Here is a 14745-nt window from a genome sequence, read left to right on the forward strand (position 1 = left end):
AGGGTTTGCTCAATTGGGAATACTATTTATACATTCACTCATCAAATAGTAAAAGCACTAGATAATAATATATCACCAGGTGGTATTTTTTGTGATCTTTACAAACATTTGAATGTGTGGATCATGATACTCTCTTAGAAAAACTCAAGTTTTATGGAACTGATAGCTTAATGTACAGCTGGTTTGAGTGAACTTAACAAACAGAATGCAAAAGGTTATGCTCTATAATTCAAACAGTATCGGGAAGGTAGATAATGTTAGTGACTGGGGGATTTTCACAAATGGAGTCACACAAGGTTCAGTTTTGGGTCCACTCCTTTCATTATACACTCCTGGAAATGGAAAAAAGCGTGGACGTGAACCGTATGTGCAGTTGACGGACTTTGAGCGAGGGCGTATAGTGGGCATGCGGGAGGCCGGGTGGACGTACCGCCGAATTTCTCAACACGTGGGGCATGAGGTCTCCACAGTACATCTATGTTGTCGCCAGTGGTCGGCGGAAGGTGCACGTGCCCGTCGACCTGGGACCGGACCGCAGCGACGCACGGATGCACGCCAAGACCGTAGGATCCTACGCAGTGCCGTAGGGGACTGCACCGCCACTTCCCAGCAAATTAGGGACACTGTTGCTCCTGGGGTATCGGCGAGGACCATTCGCAACCGTCTCCATGAAGCTGGGCTACGGTCCCACACACCGTTAGGCCGTCTTCCGCTCACGCCCCAACATCGTGCAGCCCGCCTCCAGTGGTGTCGTGACAGGCGTGAATGGAGGGACGAATGGAGATGTGTCGTCTTCAGCGATGAGTCGCTTCTGCCTTGGTGCCAATGATGGTCGTATGCGCATTTGGCGCCGTGCAGGTGAGCGCCACAATCAGGACTGCATACGACCGAGGTACACAGGGCCAACACCCGGCATCATGGTGTGGGGAGCGATCTCCTACACTGGCTGTACACCTCTGGTGATCGTCGAGGGGACACTGAATAGTGCACGCTACATCGAAACCGTCATCGAACCCATTGTTCTACCATTCCCAGACCGGCAAGGGAACTTGCTGTTCCAACAGGACAATGCACGTCCGCATGTATCCCGTGCCACCCAAAGTGCTCTAGAAGGTGTAAGTCAACTACCCTGGCCAGCAAGATCTCCGGATCTGTCCCCCATTGAGCATGTTTGGGACTGGATGAAGCGTCGTCTCACGCGGTCTTCACGTCTAGCACGAACGCTGGTCCAACTGAGGCGCCAGGTGGAAATGGCATGGCAAGCCATTCCACAGGACTACATCCAGCATCTCTACGATCGTCTCCATGGGAGAATAGCAGCCTGCATTACTGCGAAAGGTGGATATACACTGTACTAGTGCCGACATTGTGCATGCTTTGTTGCCTGTGTCTATGTGCCTGTGGTTCTGTCAGTGTGATCATGTGATGTATCTGACCCCAGGAATGTGTCAATAAAGTTTCCCCTTCCTGGGACAATGAATTCACGGTGTTCTTATTTCAATTTCCAGGAGTGTATATGCGAATGATGGTTCCACTTAACATTCAACAAGGAAAATTGGTACTTTTTGCAGAAAAAACTAATATTATAAATCCCATGAAAGGGAAAGCAACAGAAGAGTTTGTAAATGATGTTTTCCAAAGAATTGTTTAGCGGTTCTCCAAAATTGGACTCTCCCTAAATTTTGGAAAAAAAACCACTGCATTCAGTTCTGTACAATAGTCATACCAACAATTGATGTGGCACATAAGCAGGAGTCAGTAAGTACAGTAGAATGCTCCAAATGTTTGGGTTATGTATTGATGAAAACTTGAACTGGAAGAAGCATATTACTCTTAAGCTTATCAAGCAAGTAAGTTCAGCCACTTTTGCTCTTTGTGTAATTGCTGATGCTGGAAAGAAATGTATCAACCTCCTGACATATTTTGCATATTTCCACTCAGTAATGTTGATCGGAGTAATTTTCTGTGGTAACTCATCACTTAGAAAAAAAGTACTGGTCCCGCAAATGCAAGTAGCATGAATAATGTGCTGTTCATCCAGGCACATCATGTAAGTACCTCTTTAATTAAATTCATCATAAATATTCCATCACAATTTGAGACTTTATGGCTCTCTGTTAAAGGAGGAAGGAATCCAGATGCAGCAACAAAAATTTTTGACCATTGACCCAATAATATAATGTGTCTGACAGGTAGCAAAGAAAGTTTTAGGTCTAATATAAAGTCATTTCTCTCCTGGACAACTAGTCATTCTATTCCATTGATGAATTTGTACTTAAGAAACTGGCAGCTAGTAAAAAAAGGGTAAGTATAGTAGTATGATTAGGACTGTAAATAATAATGTATTCATTAATGTTAATACTAATCTACTTCTACGTGGATACTCTGCAAATCACATTTAAGTGCCTGACAGAGGGTTCACCGATCCACCTTCACAATTCTCTATTATTCCAATCTTGTATAGCGTGCAGAAAGAATGAACACCTACATCTTTCTATACGAGCTCTGATTTCCTGTATTTTAGGTGTCAGTAAAATATTTCCACATTCGGAGGAGAAAGTTCATGATTGGAATTTCATGAGAAGATTCCGTCGCAATGAAAAATGCCTTTCTTTTAATGATGTCCACTCCAAATCCTGTATCATTTCAGTGACGCTCTCTCCCATATTTCGCGATAATACAAAATGTGCTGCCCCCTTCTTTGAACTTTTTCGATGTACTCCATCAGTCCTATCTGGTAAGGATCCCACACCGTGGAGCAGTGTTCTAAAAGAGGGTGGACAAGCATAGTGTAGGCAGTCTCCTTAGTAGATCTGTTACATTTTCTAAGTGTCTTGCCAATAAAAAACAGTCTCTGGTTAGCCTTCCCCATGACATTTCCTATGTGTTCCTTCCAATTTAAGTTGTCCGTAATTGTAATTCCTAGGTATTTAGTTGAATTTACTGCCTTCAGATTTGACTGATTTATTGTGTAACCAAAGTTTAACGGATTCCTTTTAGCGCTCAAGGATGACCTCATGCTTTTTGTTATTTAGGGTCAACTACCAATTTTCGCACCATTCAGATATCTTTTGTAAATCATTTTGCAATTTGTTTTGATCTTCTGATAACTTTATTAGTCGATAAATGACAGCATCATCTAAAAACAACCTAAGATGGCTGCTCAGATTGTCTTCCAAATTGTTTATACAGATAATCATGTATACATATCCTGTGAACTGACCCACCTATTTCACATAATTTCAGTGAAAGAATTGTTTAGATGATCTATCCGACATGTAATTAAATAACCGACCATCCAGTTGCAGAGCATGCTATGTAAGATAGTGTGATCTGTTTCACTGTGCCATCTGCCACCTGGATCCTTCTCCCAGGAAGATCTTTACTGAATTTTGCTGTTGGAAACTATCCTTGTTACATATCCTTCATTCTGACAACCTCCTTATCTCTCTCTCTGCTAGTCCATGCCATTCACTACCTGTTCACTGGTCCATTAGCTTGTTTACCTCTTTCGCCTGGTAATTCCCATTACATGTATTCTCCTCACCACTGAGTAACCTTCAATTGCTGAATGATTTTCACTCTTTAAGTACATGTCTTACTGCCATAAGTCACAACTTGTAATGCACACTGAGTGTAAACTTTCCTATTGAGAAATACCAGAAAATTAATTTCCAAAATTGTACTTCATTGGTTTGCTTAGGTAAAACCCAATACTTTCCAGCATGGTTTTTAATATTTTATTGAATATTGTACGTACTACAGTGAGGGGGTGCTGACATGTCTATAGTGTTTTAATGTCTTGTCTGTCTCCACAGACTGTCTTTGAATAATTTTGTTATTTATTTTTGTATTATATTTCCTTCAGGTTCAAGCATATCTATTGAAACACAATCCTTGCCTATCACCTTTACATACTTAGTGGATTAGGTGGCATTACTGCCAGAATATTGTTATCAACAATATTTCTGATTTGTCTTTTCTACAAGAAGTGTTTAGCAACCACAGTTCAGTCAACTATCAGCCGCCTTTAGTGAATTAGCAGTCTAGTTAAAAGTTGATTAACTCTCTACAGTAAATTGATTTCTTAGGATGGATAGGATGTGTGACTGTTGTATACGGACGCAGGAGGAGCTGGCCACTGTTCGCGAACAGCTGAACATGTTGATGGCCGCGGTCAGCCATCTTCAGGCTGCTGCCTCGGAGTGTAGCGGCAGTGGGGAGTCTGGTGCGTCGCATGGTACACCCCAGGTGTTACATGCTTCACCCACTGTCCCTGCTGTCAAGACATCTTCGCGGGTACCGGGCGCGGTTGGGCCACCCTCTCCCCAAGCGGAGTGGCGGGTTCAGCGGCGTTCATGGCACACGAGGCGGAGGGTCAATGTGGACGCCGGCCGTGTGTCATCGCCCGCTCTGCCTGTGAATGGACATGTGGCTGTTCCTTCAGCAAGGTCCAAGCAGGCACACGAGGGGAGGGGTTTATTAGTTATTGGGAGCTCCAACATTAGGCGAGTGATGGAGCCCCTTAGGGAAATAGCGGAAAGGTCAGGGAAGAAGGCCAGTGTTCACTCTGTCTGCTTCCAGGCGGTCTCATCTGAGATGTGGAGGAGGCCCTGCCAGCGGCGATAGAGAGCACTGGGTCACCTGACTGCAAATTGTTGCTCATGTCGGCACCAATGACTCCTGCCGTCTGGATTCAGAGGTCATCCTCAGTTCGTACAGGCGGTTGGCGAAGTTGGTGCAGGCAGAAAGCCTCGCTCGTGGGGTGGAATCGGAGCAAACTATTTGTAGTATCGTTCCCAGAACCGATCGCGGTCTTCTGGTTTGGAGCCGAGTAGAAGGCTTAAACCAGAGGATCAGATGATTCTGTGGAGATCTGGGGTGCAAATTTCTCGACCTGTGCTATCGGGTGGAGAAATGTAGAGTCCCCCTGAATAGGTCAGGCGTGCACTACACGCCGGAAGTGGCTACAAGGGTAGTGGAGTACTTGTGGAGTGCAAATGTGGGTTTTTTTGGGTTAGAGAATTCCCTCCCTAGGCTCGACAAGACGCCTCCTGAGACGCGGCAAGGTAGGAGTAGGCAAACTGCAACAGGGAATAACAATATTAATGTGCTAATTGTAAACTGCAGGAGCGTCTACAGAAAGGTCCCAGAACTGCTCTCATTAATAAACGGTCACAATGCCCATATAGTACTAGGGACAGAAAGTTGGCTGAAACCAGACGTAAACAGTAATGAAATCCTAAACTCAGATTGGAATGTATACCGCAGAGACAGGCTGGACAGTGAAGGGGGAGGTGTGTTTATAGCAATAAGAAGTGCAATAGTATCGAAGGAAATTGCCGGAGATCCGAAATGTGAAATGATTTGGGTGAAGGTCACGGTAAAGCGGGCTCAGACATGGTAATAAGATGTCTCTATAGGCCCCCTGGCTCAGGAGCTGTTGTGGCTGAGAACCTGAAGGATAATTTGGAAAATATTTTGAGTAGATTTCCCCACCATGTTATAGTTCTGGATGGAGATTTTAATTTGCCGGATATAGACTGGGAGACTCAAATGTTCATGACAGGTGGCAGGGACAAAGAGTCCAGTGAAAATTTTTTAAGTGCTTTATCTGAAAACTACCTTGAGCAGTTAAACAGAGAACCGACTCAGGGCTATAACATATTACATCTCCATGACTACTCTGCAATTCACATTTAAGTGCTTGGCAGAGGGTTCATCGAACCCTGGTGACAAACAGACCCGAACTATTTGAAACAGTTAATGCAGAACAGGGAATCAGCGATCTTAAAGCGGTTACTGCATCCATGATTTCAGCTGTAAATAGAGATATTAAGAAAGGTGGGAAGATTTTTCTGTTTACCAAAAATGACAAAAAGCAGATTTCAGAGTACTTGATGGCTCAACACAAAAGTTTTGTCTCAAGTACAGATAGTGTTGAGGATCAGTGGACAAAGTTCAAAACCATCGTACAATATGCGTTAGATGAGTATGTGCCAAGCAAGATCGTAAGAGATGGAAAAGAGCCACCATGGTACAACAACCGAGTTAGAAAACTGCTGCGGAAGCAAAGGGAACTTCACAGCAAACATAAACATAGCCAAAGCCTTGCAGACAAACAAGTTACGTGAAGCAAAATGTAGTGTGAGGAAGGCTATGTGAGAGGCGTTCAGTGAATTCGAAAGTAAAGTTCTATGTACTGACTTGGCAGAAAATCCTAAGAAATTTTGGTCTTATGTCAAAGCGGTAGGTGGATCAAAACAAAATGTCCAGACACTCCATGACCAAAATGGTACTGAAACAGAGGTTGACAGACTAAAGGCCGAAATACTAAATGTCTTTTTCCAAAGCTGTTTCACGGAGGAATACTGCACTGTGCTTCGCTCTCTAGATTGTCGCACAGATGGCAAAAAATGGTAGATATCGAAATAGACGACAGAGGGATAGAGAAACAATTAAAATCACTCAAAAGAGGAAAGGTCGCTGGACCTGATGGGATACCAGTTCAATTTTACACAGAGTACGCGAAGGAACTTGCCCCCCCTTCTTGCAGCGGTGTACCGTAGGTCTCTAGAAGAGCGTAGTGTTCCAAAGGATTGGAAAAGGGCACAGGTCATCCCCGTTTTCAAGAAGGGACGTCGAACAGATGTGGAGAACTATAGACCTATATCTCTAACATCGATCAGTTGTAGAATTTTGGAACACATATTATGTTCGAGTATAATGACTTTTGTGGGGACTAGAAATCTACTCTGTAGGAATCAGCTTGGGTTTCGAAAAAGACGGTCGTGTGAAACCCAGCTCATGCTATTCATCCACGAGACTCAGAGAGCTATAGACACGGTTTCCCAGGTAGATGCCGTGTTTCTTGACTTCCCCAAGGCGTTTGATACAGTTCCACACAGTCGTTTAATGAACAAAGTAAGAGCATATGGACTATCAGACCAATTGTGTGATTGGATTGAAGAGTTCCTAGATAATAGAACACAGCATGTCATTCTCAATGGAGAGAAGTCTTCCAAAGTAAGAGTGATTTCAGGTGTGCCACAGGGAGTGTCGTAGGACCATTGCTTCTCACAATATACATAAATGACCTTGTGGATGACATCGGAAGTTCACTGAGGCTTTTTGCGGATGATGCTGTGGTATATCGAGAGGTAAATTGTACTGAAATGCAGGAGGATCTGCAGCGAATTGACACATAGTGCAGGGAATGGCAGTTGAATCTCAATGTAGACAAGTGTAATGTGCTGTGAATACATAGAAAGATAGACCCCTTATCATTTAGTTACAAAATAGCAGGTCAGCAACTGGAAGCAGTTAATTCCATAAATTATCTGGGAGTATGCATTAGGAGTGATCTAAAATGGAATGATCATATAAAGTTAATTGTTGGTAAAGCAGATGCCAGACTGAGATTCATTGGAAGAATCCTAAGGCAATGCAATCCGAAAACAAAGGAAGTAGGTTACAGTACACTTGTTCGCCAACTGCTTGAATACTGCTCAGCAGTGTTGGATCCGTACCAGATAGGGTTGATAGAAGAGATAGAGAAGATCCAACAGAGAGCAGCGCGCTTCGTTACAGGATCATTTAGTAATCGCGAAAGCGTTACGGAGATGATAGATAAACTCCAGTGGAAGACTCTGCAGGAGAGATGCTCAGTAGCTCGGTACGGGCTTTTGTTGAAGTTTCGAGAACATACCTTCACCGAAGAGTCAAGCACTATATTGCTCCCTCCTACGTATATCTCGTGAAGAGACCATGAGGATAAAATCAGAGAAATTAGAGCCCACACAGAAGCATACCGACAATCCTTCTTTCCATGAACAATACGAGACTGGAATAGAAGGGAGAACTGATAGAGGTACTCAGGGTACCCTCCGCCACACACCGTCAGGTGGCTTGTGGAGTATGGATGTAGATGTAGATGTAAATGTTAGTATAACTCTCTATAGTGGTATTCTGCTTTCCTGTCCAGAGTGAGCACGGTGGTTCATGGAGTCAAATTATTTTCATGGGATATCTTTTGTTCATTTTTTGAAGTAAGATTTGCTTTTTTGTTCCATTTGATCGTATTTAACTCCTCTTCCAACTCAGCTAATCAGTCTTTGGATGCTAAAGTTATACAGTTTAATGTCGCTAAAAAAAAAGGTAGTAGAGACAGTTCACTTTCTGCGGTCCATGTTGTTATTTGTTTGGCCAAACCTACAGAATAACTGGATGTACCCATGATTTGATGACTTTGCCTAAGTTCCCTCAAACCACTATTCCCATGCAGTGGACCCTCTGACAACTCCACCCATGACTAACTTGTTGACCTGAGCATGAAAACCTTGGCATGACACGTGAACAGTACTAAACCTTGTCAGATATGTGCTTATAGAAGTCTCAGTCCAAGTCTTAAGTGGTTTTGAATCTCAGAGCTTGGTATCCACATGACCAGTTGGCATCTGTTATTGTGACAGTAGATCCCTCAAGCATTAGGTCAGTATTATTTTCTAGCAGTCAGTCAATGTCTGTGTGACTGGTTACGTATTGAAGCTGAATGTGAAGGCTTGGAGACATTGACTCACCATACTGTCTGTGGTGTGAGTTAATGAGCACCTCATCCATATTTGTTGTCCACAAACTGGTGATTTATCAAGATTATTATATCATGGCTACTAACAGCTGCACTTCAGGATTGGATATTAAGATCTACCCTGACTGAGTTACTCAATTTTCGCTAAGATGTAATTAAAAGCTCTCCTGCAGTTTCATTTCAGTCTTCTTTTGCATTCCTCTCGGTGAATATAAACATAGAACAGCAACTGCTATTTGAATTGTATTATTTACACCTTGCAACTGTGAGTACATACTGGATATACAAACAAGAAGGAGACACGGAAGTCAGTATGTTCATAAGTGTGAAGTCACGTTTTAGTACACTTGTTGAAGTGTGCCATTCTAACATTGATTTGGAAAAACAAATCTACACATTCATGTAAGTCATTGAATGGGTAGCAGGACAGATATACTTTCAGTGACTTTTTTAAAGTTTGTGTTGTTTTACAACCTCTTGTTTTGTGTGCTATAGGTTTCCATTTTATACTTTTAGACAGGAACAGAATATAACTGTGAACTTCAGACATGGATGCAAAAGTGTATATGGAAATTGCTTTTGTGCCTTATGTTCTAGCTGTATATGTAAATCATTTGAAACAAGCATATTAATATCAAATTCTTTTTAGGGAAAAGAACAGTTTGCCAAATGGTGATGCTACTCAGCAACTGAAGTCTCAGCTTCAGTCATCAGAGGAGAAAGTGCAGCTGTTGGAAGAAAGCCTGAGGAATGCAGAAGAAGATGCCAAACGAAAGGCGGAAGAGGTCTGGTACTACTCTGTTTCTTTCCCTTTCTCTTTCCATTTCTTTTGCCTCACAAACTCTTTTGAATGTATGGCAATTTTCTCATATAAATGTCGTGTTTGTTCACTTGTGTACTAAATGTGTACTGGGCCATTTATAAAATTAAAAATTTGATTTTAGAATTGTGTGGTCCATGTTTTCAGCAATCAGACATGTACACAAATCAGAGTGAACAAATTTAAAGATAATTCAGATTTTTGTTCAAACAAGACTTCAGTTTCTTACACATTATCTGATGAAAAGATAATAGAGACACCAAAAGAAAAAAAGTTTCAACAGTTTTTTGTTTATTTATCTGCCATTTAGCATAATCTCTGATCCAGTTTCAGATCTGATTAATTTTTCAAGACAGCAGAAATCCTTTATTAGTGCATAAATAAAATAACTTGTAGCCACTGCATAGCTCCATTATATTAATGATAGACTCGTTCGTATTCTTAACGTTCAACTTTATTGTGAAGCAGTGAGCCAGACACTATCATAGAACATCTAAGACAAAAACAAAGCAAAGTGTAAATGATTATGTGCACACTAGAGTCTTTGCTGCTGCCCCTGTACTGTGCGCACTCAACTATTCGTCTGAGTGCTCCCATACAGCCCCCTCCCTGAAGAACGGAGCTCCAGGAATGTGCGGAAACTTGTACCAGATCCTTAGCCCGGCTCTTGTGCGAATTTCCGGCTGTACTTCCTCCATCATCGTATCCTCTCGTGGCTTCATCCGGTTCGCTGTCCTACCATCCATTGCACCCTGCAGGTGCCCCTCGTCTTGCTGCAGGCCTGCCTCTTCTTCTTGTCTTATATCTTCTAGCAGTAAGTGAGCCGGCCCGGGCTATTGACATAGTAAGACTCTTATACCGAACTAGGATAGTCATGGCCTCGTCCGTACGGTGTAGTACTTTATAAGGTCCCGTATATGGCAGCTGCAATGGAGCTCTGACTGAGTCGGTTCGCAACATTACATGCGAGCACTTGCTCAATTCCCGATGTATGAACAACAGCCTAACGCCATGCCTTGTCACTGGTTGTGGCCTAAGCTTGGCCAGTTGAGCCCTTACTCTTGTTAACAAGTATGGTTGGTCCGTCTCGCCTGTACTCTTCTGAAAAAACTCTCCGGGTAGGCATAAGGTTTCCTCATATACTAATTCCGCTGTAGACTCTCTGAGGTCAGGTTTGAAAACAGTGCGTAAGCCTAGTAACACTAGTGGCAATGCTGCTGACCAATTCTCACCATGGCACATTAACGCAACCTTAAGTGTTCGGTGCCACAGCTCTACCATGCTGTTGCTTTCTGGATGATAACTTGTGGTATGGTGACGGCGGAACCTGCACATGTTTGCCAGCTCCAGGAACAAGGAGCATTCGAACTGACGTCCTTGGTCTGTCGTGACATATACCGGACATCTGAACCGTGCTATCCACATTGTCAAGAACGCCCGACTGACTGTCTCTGCTGATATGTCTCAAATGAGAATTGCTTCTGCCCATCTCGTAAATCTGTCAGTTACCGTCAATAGATACCGATAGTCTTCGGACATTGGCAACGGTCCAACAATATCCAGATGCACATGTTCAAAACGATCAGTTGGCCCGTCAACTTTACCCACTTGCTTCTTCACATGGCGCCCCACTTGACATCGCTGACAATCGAGACACACATGTGCCCACTTCCGACAGTCTTTCTTAATTCCTGGCAACATGAAACGCTCTGTCATTAATTTTACACTCGCTAGGGGTCCTGGATGAGCCTAACCATATAACCCTTCGAATACTTCCCGGTGCAAACACTCTGACGCAAAAGGTGTAGGCCGTCCTTGTGAGGTATTGCACCATAACTGTATTGTCTGACCTTCTGGGCACAGTTATCTTAACTTCAACCCAGTGGGCATGCTCTGCTGAAAAACTTGCAGTTGTGCGTCATCCTTCTGCTCTCTCACCATTGTAACATAGTTCACTGAATACTTTATTGCCGCAACTCATGAGAAGTAATCTGCCACCATATTCTCTGCCCCGTTAATATGTCATGAATCAGTAGTGAACTGGCTTATATATTCCAGTTGCCTGAATTGTTTAGGTGACAAAGTATCCGTATGCTTGCAGAATGCGAAAGTGAGTGGTTTGTGATCTGTAAACAATGTAAATGGTCTGGCTTCCACGTAAGGCCAGAAATACCTTATGGCTTTGTAAGCAGCCAGCAGCTCTCTATCATACGCACTCCAATTCTGCTGTGGGTCTGTGAGTTTCTTGGAGAAGAATCCTAAAGGCTGCCGGCGACCAGCAGTCCACTGATGCAACACTGCCCCAATCGCCACCTGACTTGCATCAACAACAATAGCTAGCTTCGCATCTTTCTCTGCCCTAGTAAAATCACTTGCTTTAGGCTTTCCTTGATCAGCTCGAACATGCGCTGCGTGCTTGATGTCCATTGTAGCTTCTGATTTTTCCCGGTGTTCGTGCCCGCCAAAGCCTCCGTGAGTGGCGCTTGTAAAGCCACAGCTCCTGGCAGATATCTGCGGTAAAAATTTAAAACACCTAGGAACCTCTGCAACTGTTGCAAATCTAATGGGTGAGGCATCTGCTGTATAACCTTGACCTTCTCCTTCAAAGGATGGATGCCAGCTGCTGAGACTGTGTGACACAGGTGAGTCACCTGATTTTTATGCAAAATGCACTTGGTGTCATTCACCACTACACCACAAGTATGTAGCCTCTCGAAAACTGTCCGGAAGTCTCTTTGTGGAGGGCTGCTGTCTCTGAGAACACCAGTATATTGTCTAAATAGACGAAAGTGAAATCTAGCCCTCACAGCACCTCATCGATGAAATGTTGCCATTTCTGTGCAGCCTTTTTTGAACCAAATTACATGCGCAAAAACTCGAAAAGATCGAAAGGTGTAGTGACTGCTGTCTTCGGTATGTCACTGTCAGCCACAAAGTATTTGGTGGTATGCTTTTTTACAGTCGACTACACTGAAACATTCAGATCTGGCCAATTTATTTGTAAAGTCACAAATGTTGGGAACCGGATACTGATCAGGTATCATACGGGTATTCAACAGCCTATAATGACCGCAAGGTCTCCAAGTTCCATCTTTCTTCCATATTAAATGTGAAGGCGAGGCCTATGCACTATCAGATCTTCATATCACTCCCATTTCCAACATCTCTTCAAACTCAGCTTTTGTGTCTGCAAATCTGTCTGGGGCCAACCTTCTCGGTCTGAGGGAGACGGGAGGCCCAGGCACGGTGTTTATGTGGTGAACTGTATGATGGGCCACCATGGCTATCGGCTGCACTGACGCTTCTCTAAGTCGGCATACTTCTGTCACTTCAACCGAACTGTGTACCTTCTCTATGATTATTCCTACATGACCAGGCACCACCTCTTTGCCCCTTCTAAGCTGCGATAACCGAATGTCCACCGCAATACTGAATGTATATAGAAAATCTGCTCCTAATATGCACTCTGCCACATCTGCAATGACAAAAGTCTAGTGACAAATAATACTAGGTCCTAAATTCACTTCTTTGACACAACTGCCATACGTCATTATGGGCTGTTTGTTTACAGCCTTGAGGCAAAACAATGTGTAGTCACTGAGGGAAGTACATTTCCTCTTTGGTCTGACATCAGACCCCGTGTCTATCAAATAATAACATGAAGCCTGCACATTCCAAACATAAAGTCGCCGAGCTACTGTTAATAAAGAGACATCTGTACTTACAGTCTCCATGTTATTTACGTAGTGAGCGTGACTGCACGGTAGAATGCACTTAGAGGCCCGCTCCCCGAATCGTTGATGAAACCAACGCTACTGCTCCTTCCTGGCATGTCCGCTGTCCTTATGTGTCGGCAGGACCTCTGAACCGGTAGCTCTCAATGCCTCCATCTGCCTCTGCAGCCTGTCTAGCTGGTTTTTGAGTTTTTGAAGTTGTGTACCAATAACAGTGTGCGACTGCTTATTAATCACTGCCGCTTTGTATTCTTCCGCCGTCGCCTCCACCTTTGCTATACTGAGAGAATTTGTTGGTTCAACCGTCGCATGAACCTTGTCGGTGAGTTGGAGTAGTACTTGTATATCGTATCCGTCATTCCCTGCCACAGCTGCTCTTACTGCAGACGGAAACTGTGCTGCCCAAACGAAATGAAGTGTAGTGTTTGAAAATTCATTTTCCGTCACAATTCCATGCAAATGCCTCCAAAATTCCGAGGGAATTCTGTCACCTCTACGTTCATCTCGCAACACCTGGCTGAGTATTTGATCTAGTGGTATAGCAAGCCGGCTTATTAAAAAGCCCTTCAATGTTGTATATTGCTGTGTTTCCGGTGGCCGTCTAATTATCTCTTCAACCAATATTGCTGCCCTGGCATCCAGACTGTTTGCCGCTATCATGAACTTTTCGCGGTCATCAGTTACCCGATTATGCATGAATGCCAGTTGTAATATGGAGAACCAAAGTTCCGGTTTATCAGCCAGGAACGACGGTGAACGTACTTTCATGCGTTGTCCCAGCAAATCTTCCTCTTGTATATGTGTTCTGGCCGCGGATTTTGTCCTGGTAATATAACTGTCTCGCTCCGCTGAATCCATTCCATGGTGTCGAATGTCGTTCCATAATCCCCCCCCCCCCCCCCCTTCCTCTCTCTCTCTCTATGACTTTAAATCCTTTATGAGGCTGGGAATTATTTGGACTATCCTAGATAGCTAAGTTCAGAAGCAATCTAACAAAACAGTGGCAATAATAGACGCTCCCAACGGAACCAGAGACATGCATGAGTGCACACACTGCAGTAGTTGATACTTGACTGACTGCACACTGGACTCGCATTTAGGAGGATGATGGTTCAAACCTGCGTCTGGCCATCCTGATTTAGGTTTTCCATGATTTCCTTAAATCGCTTCAGGCAAACACCGGGATGGTTCCTTTGAAAGGACTTGACTGACTTCCTTCCCTAACCCAATGGGATTGATGATCTCAACCCCTTGGTTAATGTAGCATTTCTCTGTTCATACAGAACTGCATTGCAACTACGACAGCTGGCCTTTTCAAACCAATGATGCTCTCCAGATTGCTGACATGCTGTGCATTGTAGCAACTTCTTCAAGGATAGTACTTCTACTGATATCTGTTGACAAAGATATAATAAGCCATGCTACTTCATAGGAACATAACTAGATGTGCCTTTAGTTCCCATCAGTACGAATTTGAAGCATGGCTTTTTTCTTTGTCTTTGATGCTGTCTTTATCTATGTATTTAGACTACTCATCTGCAGAACCTGTACAACTTCTTATTTGCTAACAATGACTCCAAAGATTATACTTCATTAAGAATGAG

At 43.5% G+C, this 14745-nt stretch overlaps 1 protein-coding gene across 3 annotated transcripts in view; it reads left to right on the forward strand.

Annotated features, from left to right (window-relative positions):
* The window catches only part of LOC126269219 (centrosomal protein of 290 kDa), a 180518-nt gene that overhangs the window by 15776 nt on the left and 149997 nt on the right, over window positions 1-14745 (forward strand). For all 3 annotated transcript variants that reach the window (XM_049973976.1, XM_049973975.1, XM_049973977.1), the window contains exon 9: window positions 9237-9372. In XM_049973976.1, coding sequence (XP_049829933.1) covers window positions 9237-9372 — 136 coding nt within the window. The remainder of the gene's footprint in view (window positions 1-9236; window positions 9373-14745) is intronic.

Source organism: Schistocerca gregaria, chromosome 1, assembly GCF_023897955.1.
Source record: "Schistocerca gregaria isolate iqSchGreg1 chromosome 1, iqSchGreg1.2, whole genome shotgun sequence".
Lineage (NCBI taxonomy): Eukaryota > Metazoa > Arthropoda > Insecta > Orthoptera > Acrididae > Schistocerca > Schistocerca gregaria.